Below are 14,047 nucleotides of genomic sequence, written 5' to 3'. Positions count from 1 at the left end.
TGTTGGTGTAATGGCTGAGTGTGTGTCTGTCTGCTGAGGTAGCAATAACACACGCATCATAATACTGCCAAAATACACATTTGTATGCAAAGGAGGATCAGTCGCTCCCTTTTCTTACACTATTTATCAACTCGGATGTCACAGTTGACACTCTGCAGTCTCATATAAAGCACAATGTTATTTTTAAAGGTTATACAACAGTTAGTTCAGACAAAGTGATTTGATTGGACGAGATATAGAATATAACAGCACTGGTCATTTAGATACGTATCACTCTTCTTAAGGTGTTCTGAACACCCTCAATTAATGTTTCATCACACATTCTGCATCTAGAATAATGATAGACTCTTATTTCTCTGGCGGCATGATAAATGGAAACAACAATACAAAGCAGCTGGTCTGTGTCAACGTGTACAAACAGACATAGTAGCAAGAGTCTTGGAAATGAATAGTTAAATAAACAAAAAATAATAATCTAGAACTGTTGTATAAAAGCAATGTTACACTGGAGGTTGTGCTGTTTACTGAATATCAGCACATCTGTTATTTTCCTGACTGAATAATAGCCGTGCTGATATTCGGTATAACAGCACTCCCTCTCGTGTGATATTGCTTAAATGCAAGACAGGTGCGTGAACTGGGTGCTCAGCTAAACTTACAGGTTGAACTGTAGGGCAGCACCCCCAAACACACAAAACATGTTAATGCTATGACTTTGGATTAGTGACTTATTTCATTGGCTGACACATTTTGAGGAAGAGGAAGCAATAAGGAACGAATGGCACTAAGACTGAACAATTCCTGTTAACAATTTAAGACGTACATTATTATACCCTAACTCTGCTGTTAAAGTGCACTGCAGTCATTTAGAATATCTTTAGTATTTTTGTAATGGGTCTATCCCAGTTTGTTATTTCAGTAGCTGATTGAGACATTCAGACATTAAGGGTGAGGCCATTTACATAAACCCTCCCTGGGTAGTGAAATGCATTTCTGGCCCACTTTCTCTGCCTCTTTTAAGACCAGTATTTTAACTCTCAACAATTGATTTGCACTCCACCCGTCTATCTGGCTTTAAGTCCATTATGTTTTGCAGAGTCATCAGTTGTGAACTAAAGTCATGTACTTCTTTACTCTCATTGACTTACTACACAACATAATACTACAAAGACTGACTTAGACGTTCAAAACTCACTGTCACTTGGAGTTTTTAAACAAGGTACAGTTTGACCTCTGAGGTGTGAAGGTCACATTCGTAGAACACTACTTTAACTCGACTATTCTTAACTACAATGCCTTAAACAAAGCACCGGTTTTACAGTCACAAGTCACAGTGTTTTCCAGCCTGGAGTGAATCCCTCTGAGTTATTGACCGCGTGCATGGCTGAACGACCCGGTAGACACAAGCAGCGCCACACAGGGCAGGGCAGGCTCCTCCATCCTAAGTGCTGTTCATATCCCAGCCATCAGCAAGCGTGGATCAATGCCTGGTTTTACAGCTTTACATCCTTGAAATGACTGCGCAAATAAAAGACAGCGTGGCCTGTCAATCAGAGACTATTAGTAAAGAAATTCCTTCGGTAATAACCTCAAACACACACATATACGCAGACGCACGCACACACACAGCTCAGGTTGGAGTGAGAGGAGATGGAGTGTGCGGGGGGTGGAGCCCCTGAGTTGATGGAGTTGCGGGACAGACCCCCAGCAGATAGAAACAGAGATGGATGTTTTGCAAGTGGAACTAGCTTTGGATCATTTTGGGAGATTAAAACTCTTTGAATTTGATATTTTTTGCAGGAGCACATGATGGACCGCGAGCCTGTTTGCGTGAAGGACGATGCTCGGAAGTCAATCTATTAGCTTTTTTTCCCCCAACTGGTCAGTGGTTTCAGCCAGAGGTTTCATCTAAGTGAATATTAGCGCTGATGCCTGAACTAAAATACTGATAAGAAGGAGATGGATGGAGATGATTGGCAGCAGATGATTCAGTATCACTTACATCAAAGAATTTAGTAAGTTTTTAAAGGGGCTTTTAAACAGGCGATATCTAATGCAAGGCAACAATGGGACTGGATGGCATGGAGGTAATTGCCATTGCTGTTGTTATTGCTCTGTTTGTGGTCGTGCTCAAACAGTTTGGGATTTGGGAGCCCTTATCACTGGAAGGTAAGACATACAGAGCAACATTGGGATTAAATCAAGGTGTTTTATTTTGAAAAATTGTCCTGTGTAGCTGTGTAAGACAGTAATCGTGCCAATTGATTCTTATTGTACTAATAAAATGTAACTTTGCACCGTAAAATATTAAAGGATGGGTTCACATTTTTCAAGTCTTCTTATAACTATTTAAGCAGCAGTCACATATGAACATAGAAAGAGATTTGGGTCGCTGTAACCGTTCCTTCTGTTCGTAGTTGAAGTGATTCTTTTTATTAAAACTTTAATGAACAAAATATCCTTATTGTGTTTCCTGTGACACACACTGGGCCAAAAGATTTTGTGACACATATCGGGAATATCGTTTTAAAAGACTTTTACTTTGAAAAGATCTAAGCCCGTTTTCATGTCAATAATGTTTTAAAGACAGACTTAAAAATGTGAATCAACCCTTTAAAAGTGTTCTCCCTGTTTTTCTTAAAACATAACAATATTAAGCCAAATATTTTAACACTTTTTTTCTTCCCTTCTCATTTCTTCATCACCTCACCTTCACCCACTTCCTGGTCCGCTCTTTTTTCAACATCCCATCTTGTTTTGTTCGTGCACAGATGGTGAGTACGGTTGTGTTCCTCTGCAAATTCTTACTTGGTTTCATTTCTTTCCTGTTGTGTCTGTAAACTTCTTCTCCCTCATGTTTTTATGAAGATAAACGTGTGAGTTTTGTCCCTCTGGCTGATAGTAACAGCACAATACCACTACGGACATGTGAGCTTGACAATCACAGGTGCTGCTAATCAGGTTAATTAGGGCTGCAATGAGTTTAGCTCACTGGTGCACCTGAATGCAGCTTCATCAATGTTAATTAGTGACACCTGTGAGTTTATGACATCAGAGGCTGTGTCTAAAACCACATCCTATTTATGCTTTGTTGTATTATAACAAAGGTTTAAATTTAAGTTATTAAAGCCTCATTTTAATGTATGCTGTATGTTTATTTGTGACCTTTAAAAATGTCCACCATGTTTTTCTTTCTGTTTTTCTTTCTTAAATGTTTCTTAAATTAGTTGACAGATACTTAGTGAATGAGGGAGTCATTTTGGACACAGCCAAAGTCTCCAAGGTCTCTTACCCATGACTTAAACTGTTATGTATACTGTTTTCTCTAATCAACCAAATCTTCTCGAAACTCTTTCTCAACATAAAGGTCCCTCTTCCTCTAAATTTGTCCACATCTTAGCCTTTACCTCATCTTCTTTTAGTTTTATTCAATAATGTACTCTTACAATCTTTTATCTCCCACCCCTCTCCTTGTCTCACCCTTCCTTCTTTACCCCTCCATTTTTCTTTACAAATGTATATTTTGTTTATTAAAGATGGTGAGCATTTAAGTTGTGTGCAGTAATTTTAATTTTCTGCCTCCCATCTACTTTTATTTTGTAGTATTTTCAACTCCTCCCCCTTCCTTCCTGCCGTCCTTTTTCCTGTCTTTCTTCTTTTACCGCTTTCTCCTCCCTCCCCCTCTTTCCCACCCCCTCCCCTGTTTTCTCTGTTGACAGACAGTGCTGACGGCGACCTCGAGCTCTCCATGGTGCGTCACCAGCCCGAGGGCCTCGACCAGCTCCAAGCCCAGACTCAGTTCACTAGGAAGGAGCTGCAGTCGCTGTACAGAGGCTTCAAAAACGTAGGGAATGCCATCGCCTCAGCAGCTATCTGTTAAAATGTAATGATAGTAATGTTGGCTTAGGGATGAAGTTGAGACTGAAGCATCGTTGAGCACAAATAGAGCCAAATTGTGGATGCAATTTACAATTCATTAAACTAAAGATATGCTACACTGCCAAAACAACATCTCTCACCAGTTTATTGCAACAAGATTTGTTTGCGAATTAAGGTTGTGTGAGAACAGTGGCTTTCCATTCTTCACATATTTTGGACTTGATAGGCATGAAGTACAAGTGTGCATTCACACATGTCAGAATAACATGAAATTACCTTAACCATGTACACTGCTTTATGTTCTTTAACTGCATTAACCTACAGTTTTTTCCTATGTTTAGAATTCACTTTGAAAGATAAATACCAATCACTACAAAACAGAGTGGTACCATACAAATGTCTTATAATGCGGAGGAAAGCAAAGAAAAGAGGAAGTCAATTTTTATTTAGTAGAAATGTTGTTGTCAGGATTTTTTCAACTCTATTTTTACTATATTGTGTATCTTCAGCTTTGTGTTGTTTCCACTGATGCCAAAAAGCTAACATAGCTTGTGGAACTTAGCGAATAAGTTAATGTAGGACCAATGACTGTATATAAAGATGGCCGACACGTCTCCATCTGCTCTAATTGTACAAAATTGAAGCCAAAATAGCCCCTGAGGCAGGCGCAGCCATCTTGCGATGGTGATGTCATTTGGAGCCAGAGTCTGCGCAGTAGAGATCGGCAGGTGGAGCCGCCATAGCCACTTCCGCTAACCAAAACACACACTTAACTTACCGAAAAATACGGCAAGGATTCTGCACGTCGGCGTGTTTTAACAGTAGAACAGCTTCTTGTGTTGGTCTGAAGCAGACTTTCACAGAAACTTCAATGATTGTTTTTAGTTACGTCTCCTCTCACCGTTCCTCCTCCACTCTGCTAATCATGAACAGATCGGCTGCAGGAGCCGTATTTGGTAACAGAGCTGTCAATCATCCTTTTTAAAGCATCAAATAACTAATTAAAAAAGAACTGGTCAGAAAAATGAACACATGGACATAAATCAGCACTATGATAACTAACTATAATGACAGAAACCATGTTTGAGAAAAATGCAATTGACGTGTATTGTGATTTTATAGTTTGACTCATGTCCCATTTGTTAACATGGAGGAGGCGGGCTTTATGACTTATACTGCAGCCAGTCAGTAGGGGGCGATAGAGATGTTTTGGCTTCACTTTTAGGGAGCTCTCATGTCGTCCATCTTTTTATACAGTTTATGTATCTAACAGCCAGCAGCATCCATCTGACACTCAAAGCAACCACACCCCTAATTGAGAATAATTTTTAGACATAATATAATTTCAACATGTGTTATATTAAAATTCAACCCCTGTACAGTTTTCATTAATGTTATTATCTATAAAGACCAAAATCACTTTTTCTACTAGGCTGTAAACATGTTTATTACTGCTGTAAAGTTGGGACCTTATGGGGATTGACTCACGTTTGGAGCCAGCCTCAAGTGGCCACTCCAGGAACTGCAGTTTTTGGCACTTCCAAGTTAGCTACAGATTTGATTGACTTCGTTGGGAGGTCTTGACTAAAAAGGAAAACATAATTTTATGATGAAATATTAAGACTGACCCTGATTAGAAACAAGGGGTCTATGTCAAACTGTGAAAAACACAAAAAAGGCAGAGATGTCCACTTCTTTTTGGCCTGAAAGTAAAGTTAAAATTGCAGATAGACTCAATTAGCCAAACAATTTAAAAGAAAAAAATCTGTTGTTTGATTTTCCCTCATTAAAGTTACTGTACCGTATGCACTTTTGCTGAGCTGTAATAAGCAGCCTGCCTGTTTTGTTTGTAAATCTTTGTGTTGTGCATCACATGCACCAGGATGCACATGCACGACCACAGGACTAACGTGATGCATAATTTTTGCCAACTGCAGATGCGGTAAATGCATATCGACAGTTAGTGACTGTAATGTGCCATTAGAGGTTGCAAAGTGCCATTAAAGGGGAGAAGAAGAAGAAGGCCGCATGCTGATGTAAAAAAGCTTGCTGGTGTTTTATGAGGTTTCTGTGACCATAGCGATACTCATAATGAGCGGTGGGGAGAAAGTGTAAACAAAACAGTAATAAAATCCTCACATGGAACCTTCAAATAACCAAACTTTATACTGAGGAGATTTTGACTCATCAAAGCAAGAAAACAACGGGTGCATTTAATTATGTTATACAACAAACTGGCAGCTCTTTAAGCCTGGAGGATGAAAATACAGCATGTGACTCATCATTTTGGCATGTGGCATTAGAAATGTTCCTGCTGCTCTTGGTGGCTGACCGCTCTGTTATGTGGCTTTACCTATTCCAGTTTTTTTACCAAAAAGGCATGTAAGAAATTGTGACATGTACCACAGCACTACTGAGGGGTTACTGCACAGTGGGGATTCATAATAAACAGAACAAAAGCCCTGAGTCAAGATTTCCCCTCTAGAGTTAGTAAAGCTTTTAGATGTGCTGCTTATGTTGCCCCCTGGTGGCTGTATTCCTGCACTGCACTAAGGGACTGTATCTGTGCAGCATGATAAAAGTGACAGAATATAACACTAACTTTAAAGTTCTGTTATTAAGCAGAAAATGGGTTCATAAGACAGAAGAGGAGGGATATTTTAAAAGAGGAGACCATTTTTTATATTTTTTTACTTTAAAAAAAGGCCAAAAAAATAGTCTAAACTTGTGATTGATCATCATTAATGTGTTCTTTTGTATCATAAACACAGGATTATATTTCTTATATCAATATGACAGATGTGAATTGTACAGAACATCTACCTGTGTGTTACCTGCTGAACGTGTTATGATAACACCGTCTTATAAGTGTTTTTTCTCTCAACAGGAATGTCCCAGTGGGCTTGTGGACGAGGAAACTTTCAAGACTATTTACTCACAGTTCTTCCCTCAGGGAGGTACCGTATGTTACTCATGCTTTTATGAGAGTCATGGCTGTCTTCGAAAATCTATTTGGAATAGTAAGCTCGATTTCACATGTAAAATTCAAAATGTCTTAATAATTGAAATAATGCAGTTAATCCCCTCCAAAAGTGATATATTAGTTAATCATAAACTGGTTAATTTGAGCTTCTTAATATGAAAAATGTGATAATATTTGCAAGACAATCATGACTCTCTGTCTAAAATAAATACTGCAATCAAACCAGGCCAGTTTGTGTTAATGTTTCTTCCCTGCGTCTTCCTTATTTGTTCTCAGATGCAACCACGTACGCACATTTCTTGTTCAACGCTTTTGACATCGACAGGAGTGGCTCCATCCGGTTTGAGGTGAGTTTGGCACATTTGTTGACATCTTCTGTTCTGCATTCCTTTAACATAGGTGGCAGGGGGTTAGTTTGACAGAACTGTTTTATATGTAAAGAGGGGGTATTTTGCTGTTTCACATTTTAAGACATATATATAATGTTACAATGTTGGATGTCCAGACTAAACGTGGGTGAAGTTTCAAGTCTGTAGGTGAATGTATGTTGGAGTAATACCCTGCTAAAAAAGTCTCAGGGCATGTCCGAAACCGCATACTATCATACTAATCATACGAACCGTGACGTCAAATTGAGTATGTCGTGCGTTCCCATCTCATAGTATGCAATTTTGTGTATGCGAGAAATGCCCGGATGTATACTAGATCGGCTCGGATATTTGAGTATGAGACGGGAGCTCACTGGTTGTACTCAACCGCCCCAAAATGCATTGCGGCTATTCAGCTTCTACTATGGCGGAGATGGACCGGAGATCAGACCGGACAAATGATTAATTCACGTGATACGGAGAAGACGGCTCTGAGTATGATGGCAATGGCCTCCTAATAGTCAGGTTAGTAGGCAGTATGCAGTACATACTGTTTGAGCATGTAGTAGGCAGTACGTTAGTATGCGGTTTCGGACACAGCCACAGACTGCTGTGAACGCTTTTTTGTGATGTCACAAAGTGGAGGAACTCTATATCTGCCCGAGACTCAGCCGAACTTCCTGCCCCTGGCACAGTTCAAGGACACGCCCACCCAGCAGCTCAGTCTGCGTGTTGGAGAAAGTGTTTCTTTGTCTGTGGAGGAAAGACATCAGTGTTCACTTTTCCAAAGGACAAGAGCTCCAGACATTCATTTCAAATCCAACAGTGCAGTTTAGTCTTTACCGACAACTCTGTAACACTGCTACAGGGTAAGAGGCCTGCCTCAAACACTGAGTTCTGCCCCTCGGCAGGCTTCAGAGAGCTGGCCAATCAGAAGAAAGTGGGCTTGTAGGGGCGGGGTTTCTTAAAGGGACAGAGCTGACTGAGTCGTTTCGGGCAGAGGCTGTATGAGGGCCTGCACAGAGCACCCCAGTGTAAGAAAAATTAGGACTTTCTTTTAACTGTAAATTATGCTGAGCTACTCCACAGGCTTCATATGTCAGAGTGACATATGAAGCTTGAAATTAGCATACCCCCCCCCCCCTTAAAGAAAGCTAATAATAACATTTCTTCTATTTGCAGGACTTTGTGATAGGATTGTCCGTGCTGCTCAGAGGCTCCGTTACAGAGAAACTGCGATGGGCGTTCAACCTGTATGACATCAACAAAGATGGCTACGTTACCAAAGAGGTACCCATTCTCACTTAAAAGTATACAAAGAACTGCTGCAGCGTGCTTATGTGTCTGTGTGGTTTCCTGCAGGAAATGATGGCAATAATGACGTCCATTTATGACATGATGGGGAGGTATACATTACCCAGCGTACGAGAGGATTCCCCCTCTGAGCATGTGGACAGATTCTTCCAGGTATCAGCTTAGTCCATTACATTTAGATCATTTTGAACTGTTAGAACCTCATTATAGAAAAGAAAAGAACATTTAATATAAATGTGTACAATCACAAGTCTGTACTTTGCATGTCTGACATATTTCAGAAGATGGATCGGAACAGGGACGGAGTGGTGACTATCGATGAATTCATAGAAACCTGCCAAAAGGTAAACCCATCTTTAAACCGATATATACACGTATCTTTCATGCATCTTTGTGCTCAAAAATCACACTTTGTCTTGTTTTCGTCTGTCCACAGGATGAAAACATAATGGCTTCCATGCAGCTCTTTGAAAACGTCATCTAGTTTCCTGCAAATGGACGCGTGTCCCTAATGCTGCACAGTGCTTCCAGCTGCAGGCGTCCCGGCCTGAAATAACTTTATTCATCCTTGTGAGGAAAATCTGGGTCATGCAACACATTTGACACATTAAAATACAAACTGGCGACCACTTTTGTTCCAGCTGTTCTATGCAGAGAGATGTGCAGAGTTCACCGAATCACCTGAAGAAGAAATGTTTCTTTGCATGACAGTCTTAGTTTTGTTTTTGCACCTGAAGGAAATGTGAAATAAAGACGTCATGGTTGCAGGACGAGCATGAGTGCTTGAGCAACATTTAAAAGCATGTGATGCAAACCACTCTGAACACAAAGAAGGGTTCATTGTTGACATGTCGGGCGAATGAGTACAATACTTTGTAAATGTATAATACTGTAAAAAATAATGATGTTTCTAAGTTCTTCAGATTTTTGTGTAAATGTGAGACCAAGTCATTGTCATGTTGACCCCGAACTTAATGAAATAAATACAAACCTTCACGTACTGATGACTCCAGTGTCTTCTTTCCTGTATCATCATGTCCTCATGAAGAAAATATATATTTGAAGTGAAGAATAAATTATTATTTAAAGGTTAGAACTGTCGCCTCACAGCTAGAAGGTTCCTGGATTGAATCCCGGTTCCGATGAAGTGGGCCTTTCTGTGTGGAGTTTGCATGTTCTCCCAATGCATGCGTGGGTTCCCTCCGGCTTCTTCCCACAGTCCAAAGACATGCTCGTTGGGTTCATTGGTGACTCCAAATCTGTCGTAGGTGTGAACGTTAAAGGTTGTTTGTCTCTATGTGTCAGCCCTATGATTGACAGGCGATCAGTCCAGGGTGTAGCCCCGCCTCTCGCCCAATGACAGCTGGGATAGCCTCCTGCAACCCTGAACAGGATAAGCGGTATGGATAATGGATGGATGGATTTTACCTTAGACCAGTTTTCTCTTGGACAACACACATCAGTGAACACAATGGGATGTCCTCTTTCAAAATAAAATACAGAAAAAACTCCATAGAAATGTTAATATTAAGAAAATAATGTAATCGAACGTGTTGTTTGATGTGTGGTATTTGAAGTTGCATAAAAAAACATCTTACGAAATGCTTCTGGTTAAATGGAAAACTGCATGTATTGAGCTATTGTGCAAGTCATACTGAACAGGCTGACAATTGTCCATGCTGGACCCTCAAAGTGTCTTCTACATCACGCCATCGTGATAAAAAGCACAAATATAAAGTTCTATGATTCCCCTAAAGACATTTCCCCATATTTTTTAGCAATTTCATCCTTCTCTAACAATCGTCCTTCTTGTTCCACATCCGTCAGCTGTCTCACTCACTGTGTAGCATCACAGTCTTGGTATTTCTTAAGTCAAAAAGGTCATCTGTAACTGGTTTAGCTCATGTTATTCTCCTTTTTCTGTCTGTTCCAGTAAATTTTCTGTACTTTTGTTCTGAGTGCTGAATATCTCCTTTGTATCTCATAGTGATATTCCTATGGACCACATATCTTCAACATGTTGGGGCACAAAATGTGGATGAATTGCTTTTCATCATAGATACAAGGACACTGAAGAATCAATATGATCCACACAAACATGTACACCGCCTGGATTTAACTAAGCACATTGGAAAAGGACTGCAGTGATAAATGTGTTTCAGCTGGCAACAAGTTATGTTGTTGGCCTTCATCAGGCAAAGAAAACAACTAAGGAGATGCTGAAACTACTAAAACTGGGTTAAGAACAGTCCAACGCATTATTAAAACCTGGAAGGATAGTGGTGAACCGTCGTTCTCGAGGAATGTGGTCGGATTAACATCTTGAATGATCGTGATCGGCAATCACTTAAACGTTTGGTGAAAACAAATGGTAAAAAATCAACAGTAGAACTCACGCCTGTGTTTAATAGTGAAAGTAAGAGCATTTCCACTTGCACAATGTGAAGAGAACTCAAGGGATTTGGACTAAACAGCTGTAACCTTAAGAAAACCAGTCTTAAGAATGTGTGCTGTAATCAAAGCTGAAGGCGATCCAACTAAACGTTAGAGTGTGTGACTTTTTTTTTTTTTGGGCCAGGCAGTATATAACGGCCCATTCATCTGAAGTTCTGGATGTCACATGATTCGTGGTGCCTCACTCATCGGCTGCCTGAAGAGCTACTAAAAATGTTTTTTTCAAGTTCAGAATTGAGATAGCAACTGTAATAGTTGCTGCTTCTTAGGCAGATTTTGGTGGTAGAGTTTTTTTAGGACCAGAAAGCCAAAAAAGCCAGTTTATCCACGCTGAAGTTGGGCCTAATCACATGGTTGTAATTGTACATATTAGGATGAAAAAAGACTGTTAAAGCTGAATTAATGATGCACTTTTATGATAACTCTATTGGGGGCCAGTTGAGGTTAATAATGCTCTAAAAGATAAGAAAAAAAAACACTACTGAGGATTGAAACCATTTCAGCATTGACCTAATATAAACTCTACATGACTAAACATACAGGTAGAGCTGCTCCAGGCCTTTACATCTGTTGAATAATGGGAGCAAACTGTGTGTGTCACAACTGTATGTGAAATGTCTCCATCAGCTAAAATCATTCAACCTGTACTGTATTATCGATAAGAGCCAATAGCAGAGCGGGGATTGTGTTTTGGGGAGGGGCTGCGTGGAGTGGATGTCGTTGGTGTGGGAATGATTGTGATGTAAGGGTTGTGGTTTGAAGAAGGACTGCAGCTCCAGCATCACGACCTCTTATGTGACCCACCAGAAAGGTAAAAAGGTTTGACTAATATTGTTTAATGTTTCTTATTTTTTGTCATTAATTGTAAAAAAAAAAAAACCCTGTGATTTAAGATATATTAATCATGTCCATGCAATAATACATATATTTAGATACGTTCTATACTACATCTGTGATTGAAACAGGTGGAAATGTACTGATATAAGCGAGTGTGTTGTGCAAGAGAGAAATATGCATCCCACACATAATGCCCATGCAGCTATGTGTTGACAGAGCAGGTGGAAGGTTCTGGATGGCTGTTGTTCTGGTGCCAGTGATCAGGTGACTTTGAATGTTCAGTGAGCAAAATCAAAAGCTTTAATGCCGGTTTGAACGATAGCCAACAGACCTCACAGCCTCCTCTGTCTTTGTCTCTCAGATAAAAACAGCTACAGTTAAAAAAAATAGAGCACACAGATCTTTTTTTTTTTGCAGGATCAGATCTGCAGAAATGATTGGCCACCAGAAGCTCCTCTCCCTCTGGGTTTGTCTGTTGCTCACGGCCGCTCTGTGCCCGGTAAACAGCAAACGTGGAGGCATCTTCAAAGGTCGAGGAAAAGGCTCAGGCAACAAAGGGCCTCCGTCTCAGAGCCAAGGCCTCCCCAAGCAGGGCCTGAAGTGGGCCGGGGCCGCAGCAGCGGCCGGGGTGCTGGGTGGCACGGGCACCGGGTACGGGCTGGGGCTGTTTGGGAAACCCAAACATGGATCTGGGAGTCATAAGGGCCATAAGACATCCTCCTCTGAGCAAGATCAACGGCTGTACTATGAGCAACAGCAAATGTATCAAAACCAGTCTCTGTGGAGAGGCTTTGTGAACGCGGCGGCCCCAGCTCCAGTGTTTCTCACACTGGGACATGTGGTGTCTTTTCTTGTTGCAGCCTGGATCAGAGACATGTAACATGACATCCGATCTCTGATTGCATTTATTCACCAAATCTAATGAAATAAAAGCTCCTTTGAACGAATCATCCTCCCTGTCCTTCATTATTAAATATTGGGTGCTTATGTTTGTCCAGGCCTCATCTTTTAAATCATAAGATTACTCACTGGATATGAGATCATGTTTTTTTGAAGGCTTTAGTGACCACAGTGGAGAATGCATCCTACAATAAAAACACATTTTATATTATTTTTAACATTTTATGAGATCATTTCAGCATTATTACAGATAGTAACAATGGTGGCACAGTGGGTAGACCTGTTGCCTCGCATCTAGAAGGTTCCTGGTTCGAATCCCGTTTCGAACGTACTGGGCCTTTCTGTGTGGAGTTTGCATGTTCTCCCCGTGCATGCGTGGGTTCCCTCTGGGTGCTCCAGCTTCCTCCCACAGTCAAAGAGCAGAATGCTTATGAGAAAAGCCCTGTGATTGACAGGGAGTACCCCGCCTCTCGACCAATGACGCTGGGATAATATAACTTATTAATGAGGAACTTGTGCTGCGTATCAACATGATTGGCTATATGCCACCTTCCCTATGGGGAATATTGCCTGTTTAGACTATAGCGCTGCAACTAACAATTATCTTTTGTCGATTAATAAATTAAATCTATTGGTTAAAAATGGATCTATAAGAATAAAAAAAGGCCCTTATTCAAAATCTTACTTAAGTAATAATATATTATAAACATTTATCAGTATTATCAGCCAGTTTTATTCTAGTTTACCAAAATAAAAGTCCTCATTAAGCAGATAAAACTGTTTCCTGTCAGTGTTGCACTATTATATATATTCTTTTTAGTATCAAAATTAATGCTGCAGTTATGTGTATGTTGCATTTTAGTGCTGTATTTGTTAAATGTTGTGCTTTTCTGGTGGTTTAATCTACAGCAAATGCATTCATTGTGTAAGATCATTATATACGAGTCATGTTTGCTGTCCTGGGAGAACCAATCATCTATAAAAAGTCAATTTATCATGAGCTTCAAAAACCTATATATTGTAATTTTGAAAGTAACTGAAATTGAAGCTAAAAAGTAGTGGAGTAAAAAGTACAATATTTGGCTCTGACATGTAATAGAGTACAAGTTTAGAGTTGCATCTAATATATAGGCCAGAATAGAACCTTATTATTGCACCACTGTACAGTACACAGACTGGGAAACAATGTAATTACTACCATTTTTATGATATGCTTCGATGTTATTATCTAAATATTGGATTATGTTATATTGTGAACAAGAAAATGTGACACTCCTTCGTTAATTTTTTTATTGAACACATAAACATCCAT

General features: G+C 40.0%; 1 protein-coding gene across 1 annotated transcript; it reads left to right on the top strand.

The window, feature by feature from the left end:
• Positions 1-1,192: 1,192 nt before the first annotated feature.
• On the top strand, positions 1,193-9,535 carry LOC138601970 (calsenilin-like). Its single transcript, XM_069673317.1, has 8 exons — positions 1,193-2,169; positions 3,720-3,844; positions 6,767-6,836; positions 7,139-7,209; positions 8,413-8,520; positions 8,593-8,697; positions 8,826-8,888; positions 8,981-9,535. Exons 1-8 carry the CDS (start codon positions 2,067-2,069, stop codon positions 9,026-9,028), a joined length of 693 nt encoding a protein of 230 aa, XP_069529418.1. The 5' UTR covers positions 1,193-2,066; the 3' UTR covers positions 9,029-9,535.
• Positions 9,536-14,047: the final 4,512 nt, after the last annotated feature.

The sequence above is a fragment of the Semicossyphus pulcher genome, unplaced genomic scaffold (genome assembly GCF_022749685.1).
Source record: "Semicossyphus pulcher isolate SPU_LCO1_2020_fin unplaced genomic scaffold, fSemPul1.0.p SCAF_22, whole genome shotgun sequence".
Classification (NCBI taxonomy): domain Eukaryota; kingdom Metazoa; phylum Chordata; class Actinopteri; order Labriformes; family Labridae; genus Semicossyphus; species Semicossyphus pulcher.
This window is presented reverse-complemented; position numbering and strand designations above follow the sequence as displayed.

Coding starts and splice junctions, on each gene's coding strand:
- LOC138601970 (XM_069673317.1), top strand. CDS start 2,067: ATGGGACTGGATGGCATGGAGGTAATTGCCATTGCTGTTGTTATTGCT. Junction 6,837..7,138: donor ACAGTTCTTCCCTCAGGGAG/GTACCGTATGTT, acceptor ATTTGTTCTCAG/ATGCAACCACGTACGCACAT. Junction 8,889..8,980: donor TCATAGAAACCTGCCAAAAG/GTAAACCCATCT, acceptor GTCTGTCCACAG/GATGAAAACATAATGGCTTC.